The sequence below is a fragment of the Ranitomeya variabilis genome, chromosome 4 (assembly GCF_051348905.1).
Source record: "Ranitomeya variabilis isolate aRanVar5 chromosome 4, aRanVar5.hap1, whole genome shotgun sequence".
NCBI classification, from domain to species: Eukaryota; Metazoa; Chordata; class Amphibia; order Anura; family Dendrobatidae; genus Ranitomeya; species Ranitomeya variabilis.
The window spans coordinates 240,109,793-240,118,762 of NC_135235.1; the positions used below are offsets into that span (position 1 = coordinate 240,109,793).

The following is an 8,970-nucleotide window of genomic DNA, read 5'->3' on the forward strand; positions in this document are numbered from 1 at the left end:
CAGGAGGTCTGGCTAAGGCCAAGAACAAAGGAACACTTGACACCTCTGAGCTGACCTCAGACCAAAGTTATAAATTTAGGCTGCAGACAGAGAATTGTGTTCACATGTGAGGGCAGCCTGAGAAGCTGTTGTGATCCAATCTACATTCGTCCTACCCTCAGGGAGCAGAAGCAACTACCAGTTAGATAACTTCTGTAAGTTTCTCCTGTTTATTTTGATACTGTTTTGCATAAGTTGTATGTCTTTTTATTATCATATTTTTATACCTTTTCTTATTGTAAGCACTGACCCTTTTGTTATTAAAGTATAAAACTTTAACAAGTTGAACCTTGAATGTTCTAAAGAATCCATAGCCTAAAGGTGTGTGAGCCTTATGAGTGATAGACATATTTTTATTAGTATTATTATTAGTCTGGGACTCATCGCCCGTGTATTCGATGAGTGGTGGCAGCGCGTATGAGCGGGTGTGTGGCCTGGGTCGGTGTGTGATTTATGCTCCCATTACAGCATAGGACAGAGGTTGAATGCTGGATTGAGAGTGGGGAGATAGATTAACCCTTGCAGGCACAACCCCAAGTCACGTGTGAGAGCAGGCACGAGTAGGGATCCGTGACACTACTCTGTTACCATCATTACCTCCAGCTTCAGCTTCGTGTCCTCTCCCAACAGATCCCGAATCTCTTCATTGTAGATCTCCAGATAAGATGCGCGGACCAAGAACTTGGTGTTCTCTGCGCACTGCGAACAGAAGCAGACATGGCTTTATTCACACTGGGGCTGAAGGCCCATCATCATCATCATCAGTGGAAGGCAGAAAAGCTTCTTGTTGAGGGCTGGTAATTCTCCTGCCATCCCGGATGAGGTCTGGTCCTCTGGCTCTATACACGGAGCTGAGGGTGACCGCAGACAGATCTCCAGGATCTCATGTCTCACCTGAATACTCTCAAAGACGTGCTCGAAGGCCCGAGGAATGATGCCTCGCTGAGCCGCTGGATCCGAGACCCCCTGCATGCTGAACGACTTCCCGCTGCCAGTCTGACCATAGGCGAATATGGTGCCATTATATCCTTCCGTCACCCCCTGCAAACAGGATGCAGAATATGAAAAGGTTCCTGACCCCCTGTATACCGTACATTATACACGCTGACCCCCTGTATACCGTACATTATACACGCTGACCCCCTGTATACCGTACATTATACACGCTGACCCCCTGTATACCGTACATTATACACGCTGACCCCCTATATATCGTACATTATACACGCTGACCCCCTGCATATCGTACATTATACACGCTGACCCCCTGTATACCGTACATTATACACGCTGACCCCCTGTATACAGTACATTATACACGCTGACCCCCTGTATACCGAGCATTATATGCGCTGACACCTGTATACCGTACATTATACGTGCTGACCCCCTGTATACTGTACATTATACACGCTGACCCCCTGTATACCGAGCATTATACGCGCTGACACCTGTATACCGTACATTATACACGCTGACCCCCTGTATACCGTACATTATACACGCTGACCTCCTGTATACCGTACATTATACACGCTGACCCCCTGTATGCCGTACATTATACGCGCTGACCCCCTGTATGCCGTACATTATACGCGCTGACCCCCTGTATACCGTACATTATACGCGCTGACCCCCTGTATACCGTACATTATACGCGCTGACCCCTGTATACCGTACGTTATACGAGCTGACCCCCTGTATACCGTACATTATACACTCTGACCCCCTGTATACCGTACATTATACGCCCTGACCCCCTGTATACCGTACATTATGCACCCTGACCCCCTGTATACCGTACATTATACACTCTGACCCCCTGTATACCGTACATTATACACGCTGACCCCCTGTATACCGTACATTATACACTCTGATCCCCTGTATACCGTACATTATACACTCTGACCCCCTGTATACCGTACATTATACGCGCTGACCCCCTGTATACCGTACATTATATGCGCTGACCCCCTGTATACCGTACATTATATGCGCTGACCCCCTGTATACCGTACATTATACACGCTGACCCCCTGTATACTGTACATTATACACTCTGACCCCCTGTATACCGTACATTATACACGCTGACCCCCTGTATACCGTACATTATACGCGCTGACCCCCTGTATACCGTACATTATATGCGCTGACCCCCTGTATACCGTACATTATACACGCTGACCCCCTGTATACCGTACATTATACACTCTGACCCCCTGTATACCGTACATTATACACTCTGACCCCCTATATACCGTACATTATACACGCTGACCCCCTGTATATCGTACATTATACACGCTGACCCCCTGTATACCGTACATTATACACGCTGACCCCCTGTATACCGTACATTATACATACTTTTGTGTGTGACGCTTCAGACTCAGCAGCATTCGTCCTCCACCCTCCACCTGTATACAGTGAGGTCCAGAAATATTTGGCCAGTGACCAGAACTTTGTGATTTCAGCTCTGCAGGCCGCTATTTTGGATGTAAAATGAAACAACTAAAGTGGAGACTTTAAGGTTTAAGGGGTTGAACAGAAATCTCCTGAAAATTGTTTAGGAATTGGAGCCATTTTCCTACAAATCTTCCCCGTTTCAGGGGCTCAGAAGTAATTGGACTAATTTACTTTCCCATAAATAAAATCTGTGAGGCTTTGTAGCAATGATGGCTGGAGGCCATGGACGTCACCATCGCTGGTTTCCTCCTGTGTGAGGCTTTACAGCAATGACGGCCTGAAGTCTGGAGGCCATGGACATCACCATCGCTGGGGTTCTCCGGTGTGAGGCTTTAAAGCAATAGCTGCCTGAAGTCCGGAGCCATGGACGTCACCATCGCTGGGGTCCTCTGGTGTGAGGCTTTACAGCAATAGCTGCCTGAAGTCCGGAGCCATGGACGTCACCATTACTGGGGTCCTAAGGTGTGAGGCTTTACAGCAATAGCTGCCTGAAGTCCGGAGCCATGGACGTCACCATCACTGGGGTCCTCCGGTGTGAGGCTTTACAGCAATGATGGCCTGATGTCTGAAGGCCATGGACGTCACCATCGCTGGTCTTCGCCGGTGTGAGGCTTTGCAGCAATGACGGTCTGGAGGCTGTGACAGTCACTATTGCTGGTCTCCTCCTGTGTGAGACTTTACAGCAATGATGACCTGAAGTCTGGAGGCCATGCATGTCACCATCACTGGTGTTCCTCCTGTGTGTGGCTTTGCAGCAATAGCTGCCTGAAGTCTGGAGCCATGGACGTCACCATCACTGGTGTTCCTCCTGTGTGTGGCTTTGCAGCAATAGCTGCCTGAAGTCTAGAGCCGTGGACGTCATCATCACTGGGGTCCTCTGGTGTGAGGCTTTGCAGGAATGACGGCCTGGAGGCTGTGGCAGTCACTATCGTTGATCTCCTCCTGTGTGAGGCTTTAAAGAAATGATGGCCTGAAGTCTGGAGGCCATGGATGTCACCATCAATGGTGTCCTCCGGTGTGAGGCTTTGTAGCAATGACAGACTGGAGGCCATGGACGTCACCACGGCTGATCTCCGGTGTGAGGCTTTACAGCAATGATGGCCTGAGGTCTGGAGGCCATGGATGTCACCATTGCTGGTCTCCTCTGGTGTGAGGCTTTGTCGCTTTCAGTTCAGTGACTTTAGTTCTCGCTTGTTTGTGGCACTTTCTGCCTTCAGCCGGTGACGTGCGGCTCGATGGGCTGAGATCTGGTGAGGACTCGGTCATTGCAGAATCTGCCACTTCTTTGCCTTTAAAAGGATGTTTTGGATCATTGTTCGTCTGTCCTGTGGAGCACCGTCCGATGATCCTTGCTGCATTTGGTTGGATGTGAGCAGAGCGTTTTGCCCTGAACACACAGGATTCATCCGACTGCTCCTGTCTTCAGTCACATCATCAATAACCACTAGTGACCCGATGCCATTAGAAGCCATGCCTGTCCGCACCACTACACCGCCTCCACCATGTGCTGCACAGGTGTGCCGAGGATCGGGGGCCACTCCTGCCTTCACCGGGCTGTCTTTTTCACATCGTTCTGGTGCAGGTTGATTTGCCTTTCCTGGGCGGCTTCTTTAAATGTTTTGGTAAAGTCTACTCTGGCCTTTCTACTTTTAGGCTAATTTAATGGTTTGCACCTTGTTGTGACCCCTCTGTATTTACTCTAATAACATAAGAAACAAGCCCCTATCACAGACATTTGTGCTGATGACCTGGCCTCTCACTTTATAGAGAAAATAGATAACATCCGTCAGGAAATCCGCTCCCAGCCACCAAGTGCAGTGACTCCCATCCCTCCCTGCATCTCCCCTGGCTCACTCTCAACATTCGATCCCATCACAGAAGTCTCCAGGCTCCTCTCCTCTTCTCGTCCGACAACATGCACTACCGACCACATTCCCTCATATCTCCTCCAGTCTCTCTCTCCAGTCGTCACAACTCACCTTACTACAATCTTTAATCTCTCCCTCTCCTCAGGCATCTTCCCCTCCTCCTTCAAACACTCTATCATTACTCCATTACTAATGAAACCCACTGGCCGCTCCTTCAGTGTTCTGTTCTCTGGCTCCACTTCATCTCCTCTTCCTCTCGCTGTCGGGGTACCCCTGGGCTCAGTCCTTGGCCCCCTTTTCTTCTCTCTCTACACGGCCCCAATTGGACAGACTATCAGCAGATTTGGCTTTCAGTTCCATCTTTATGCTGACACACAACTATACACATCATCCCCTGACCTTACTACAGAACGCCACTGACTGTCTGTCCTCAGTCTCTGACATCATGTCCGCTCTCTATCTGAAACTCAACCTCTCCAAAACTGAACTTCTGCTCCCGCCATCTACTAACCTCCCTAAATCTGACATTTCCCTCTCCTTGGGTGGCACCATAATAACACCCCGGCAGCAGGTGCGCTGTCTGGGTGTTATGTTTGACTCCGATCTCTCCTTCACATCCCATATACAATCTCTTGCCCGCTCGTGCCGCTTACACCTAAAGAACATCTCTAGAATCCGCCCTTTTCTCACCATGGAAACAACAAAAACCCTCACTGTCACCCTGATCCACTCCTGCCTGGACTACTGCAATGCTCTACTAATTGGCCTCCCCCTTACTCGACTTTCCCCTCTCCAGTCCATCCTTAATGCGGCAGCCAGGGTTGTCCATCTGGCTAATCGGTATTCAGACGTGTCCGCTCTTCACCAGTCGTTACACTGGCTGCCTATACATTACAGGATACAATTCAAAGTACTTGTTCTCACCCACAAAGCTCTCCACAGTGCAGCACCCCCTTACATCTCCTCCCTCATCTCTGTCTATCGGCCTAACAGACCGCTGCGCTCTGCAAATGAGTTTCGACTAACCTCTGCAATAAGGCTACTTTCACACTAGCATCGTGCACTGCACGTCGCAATGCGATGTGCCGACGCAACGACGCTAGCGTTGAAAGCGCCGCACAACGGGGGCAGCGGATGCAGTTTTTCAACGCATCCGCTGCCCCATTGTAAGGTCCGGGGAGGAGGGGGCGGAGTTCCGGTCGCGCATGCGCGGTCGGAAATGGCGGACACGTTGCACAAAAAAACGTTACATGTAGCTTTTTTTGTGCCGACGGTCCGCCAAAACACGACGCATCCGTCGCACGACGGATGCAATGTGTGGCAATCACTCGCAATGCGTCGCTAATGCAAGTCAATGGAGAAAAAACGCATCCTGCAAGCACTTTTGCAGGATGCGTTTTTTCTCCAAAACGACGCATTGCGACGGAGGCCAAACGACGCTAGTGTGAAAGTAGCCTAATCTGTACCTCCCACTCCCGACTCCAAGACTTCTCCCGTGCTGCGCCAATCCTCTGGAATGCTCTACCCCAAGATATTAGGACCATCCACAGTTTACATAGTTTTAGGCGCTCCCTCGAAACACATTTGTTCAGAGCGGCCTATCATATTCCCTAATCAGTTATTTTGTTTGTGTGTGTGTAGCCCATTCACTATCTCCATCTATCCCCCACCCCCTGAAGATGGCCGGACCATCATTGTAAATACATCATTGTAAATACACACCTGTACTTTGTATCTCCCCCACCTCATGGTAGATTGTAAGCTCTCACGAGCAGGGGCGGCTTATTGTGCTCTAATTATTGTATTGTTAACGTTGTTACTTATGACTGTTGTGTTTGAAATTGTTAAGCTGTAAAGCGCTGCGGAATATGTTGGCGCTATGTAAATAAAGATTATTATTATTATGGTAACTTGGACACTGAGGCTCTGACCTACCCAGAGAGTCTTCACTTGGGTGGATCCTTAGCTTTTTTTTTTCAGCCTAATCATGGTTTGTTTCTCTTCCACTGAGAGCTCCTCTGACTGCATGTTGTGGGTTCACAGCAACATCTCCCAAATACAAATGCCACCCGGAAATCAGCTCCAGACCTTTTACCTGTTTAATAGTTTATGGATTAAAGAGGGAAAAGCCCATGCAGCTCATTAATGAGCTTCTGAGATAATTGTCCAATCACTTTTGGCCCCTTGAAAAAGAGGCAGCTCCATATTAAAGAGCTGTAATTCCGAAGCCCTTCCTACAGTTAGGGTGTGCATCCCTCAGATGAAGGGTCCGCTCACACTGGCGTGTGGTCTCTGTGTCAGAGTATCGGTTCAGTTGTGCTAATGACGCTCTGACAGTCTGATCCGACTGTCTCACATGACAGAATCGCTTAATTTCTCCATCTCCCCCATTGTGAACGTCGGCCTGTGATGACCTCAGACTGCGCCAGTGTGAACAAGCCCCAAAGCTGAGCGCCGGCCCAGACGGCTAAAATACCAACACTTGTGTCACCATCCGAATGTTTCTGGCTTCACTGTGTGGGGGGTAGAGGGGGCAGTGCGCAGCCATACAGGGGTCCTGTGCGCTCCTCCGTCCAGTACTGACCCGGGGGTCTGAGTGCAGAAAGCTGGTGCCCCACAGGGTGGGGGGTCTCGCACACTTACCTCCACCAGCGGGAAGGCGATCTCATTGTAGATCTGCTCAGTGCAGTGCTCCACGTAGTACGCCCCATCAAAGGTGAACTGTTTGGGGGTCTCCTCTTCTCCCTCCGGCCTCCTGATGAAGCACTGGCCCCGGGTGCTGTCCATGGTGACCACGGCTCGGCACTTCAGCTCTCGCTCTCTGCTGTTCATGGGCCGGCAGCGGACCACCACCTTCACACACTCTGACGCCATGACCCCAGGTAGTGTCAGTGCTCTCTGCTCCTGGCCAGCCCCTCTATGTCCCGCCCCAGGGGGCCCCAAGGTGACTGACCCCAGTACTGGGCGGTCACCAGCACAGCGCTCTTACTCCATTATCTGGGTGCTGTCTCTCTCAGCCCCCGGCTGTCTCTCTCCCCGGCAGTCTCTGACCGGATGGCTCTCTCCCTGGGGGTCTCTAACCGGATGTCTCTCTCTCCGGGGGTCTCTCAGGCTGTCTCTCCCAGGCTGTCTCTGTCCCCGGTGGTCTCTGTCTCTCTCTACGGGGGTCTATCTCAGGCTGTCTCTCTCCCTGGGGGTCGCTCTCTGTCTCTCCCGGATGTCTCTCCCCGGGGGTCTCTCGCTGGATGTCGCCCCCGCAGCCGCCTGCTCCGTCCTCCCCGATAGCGCGGTGGCCCCCGAATCCTGAGAATCCCCTGCACCTCTCGACCGCATTCCCGTCACCTAGCAACCAGCGCCGCCGCTGTATGACGTCACGAGCGGGGGGCGGAGCCTGCAGTTCCCTTTCAACTACAACCCCCATCATGTGCTCGGGGCCTCCAGATGCTGAGGACTAGGACAGGGTGGACTACACATCCCAGCAGCCCCAGTCTAGTCTCTGCTGTCAGCACGTGACTGGCTGCTATGGACACCAGCTGCTCTGCTCCCTGGGGCTGATGCGGACTCGGGAACGAGGCTGAAGTTGGTTTCTTATTCGGCAGTTTCTTATTCGGCAGTTTTTTCTTTTCTGTTTTTTATAGGTTTAACAACCAAAAATAATCATCAAAATAATAAAACACAATGCAGTGAGGAGCCCTGATGTGAATACGCTTAAAACGGCTACAAAAACAATAAAACTGGCACAAAAATGGGCATCAAAGTGGGCACCAAAGAGCGCTGAAGAAAGGGTTAAATGCCTTTGGGCCACTGATCTCACACGGCTGACATATAGAACGAGGCGCCCCACATCCAAACCAGTTATTTCCAGCCTGGCCCAAATGGGTTCTGGGCACCAGAACTGGCATCAAAGTGGGCAAACAGTCAATTTTGGCCATTTGAATAAGTAACTGATGTTTTTAAGGGGTTAAATGCCTTTGGGCCACTGATACGACACTTAAAATACACAGACAGTGATGCCCTGCATCAAACCCAGGTCTCTCCTGCCTGGCCCAAATGGGTTCTGGGCACCAGAACTGGCATCAAAGTGGGCAAACAGACCATTTTCACAGATTTGAATAAGTAACTGATGTTTTTAAGGGGTTAAATGCCTTTGGGCCACTGATCTGACACTTAAAATACACAGAAAGTGATGCCCTGCATCAAACCCAGGTCCCTTCAGCCTGGCCCAAATGGGTTCTGGGCACTAGAACTGGCATCAAAGTGGGCAAACAGCCCATTTTCACAGATTTGAATAAGTAACTGATGTTTTTAAGGGGTTAAATGCCTTTGGGCCACTAATACGACACTTAAAATACACAGACAGTGATGCCCTGCATCAAACCCAGGTCCCTTCAGCCTGGCCCAAATGGGTTCTGGGCACCAGAACTGGCATCAAAGTGAGCAAACAGCCCATTTTCACAGATTTGAATAAGTAACTGATGTTTTTAAGGGGTTAAATGCCTTTGGGCCACTAATACGACACTTAAAATACACAGACAGTGATGCCCTGCATCAAACCCTGGTCTCTCCAGCCTGGCCCAAATGGGTTCTGGGC

The 8,970-nt window shown here is 50.4% G+C and overlaps 1 protein-coding gene across 2 annotated transcripts in view; it reads right to left on the reverse strand.

Moving 5' to 3' along the window:
- Nucleotides 1–7,723, reverse strand: part of KIF17 (kinesin family member 17) — a 58,989-nt gene extending 51,266 nt beyond the window's left edge. Inside the window, exons 1-3 of one of the 2 annotated variants that reach the window (XM_077260435.1) lie at nucleotides 7,023–7,723; nucleotides 934–1,080; nucleotides 637–738 (exon numbers count right to left, since the gene is read on the reverse strand). In XM_077260435.1, coding sequence (XP_077116550.1) covers nucleotides 637–738; nucleotides 934–1,080; nucleotides 7,023–7,253 — 480 coding nt within the window. In that variant the 5' untranslated portion in view covers nucleotides 7,254–7,723. The remainder of the gene's footprint in view (nucleotides 1–636; nucleotides 739–933; nucleotides 1,081–7,022) is intronic. The other variant, XM_077260436.1, reaches the window with a different exon arrangement.
- Between the last annotated feature and the right edge of the window lie 1,247 nt (nucleotides 7,724–8,970).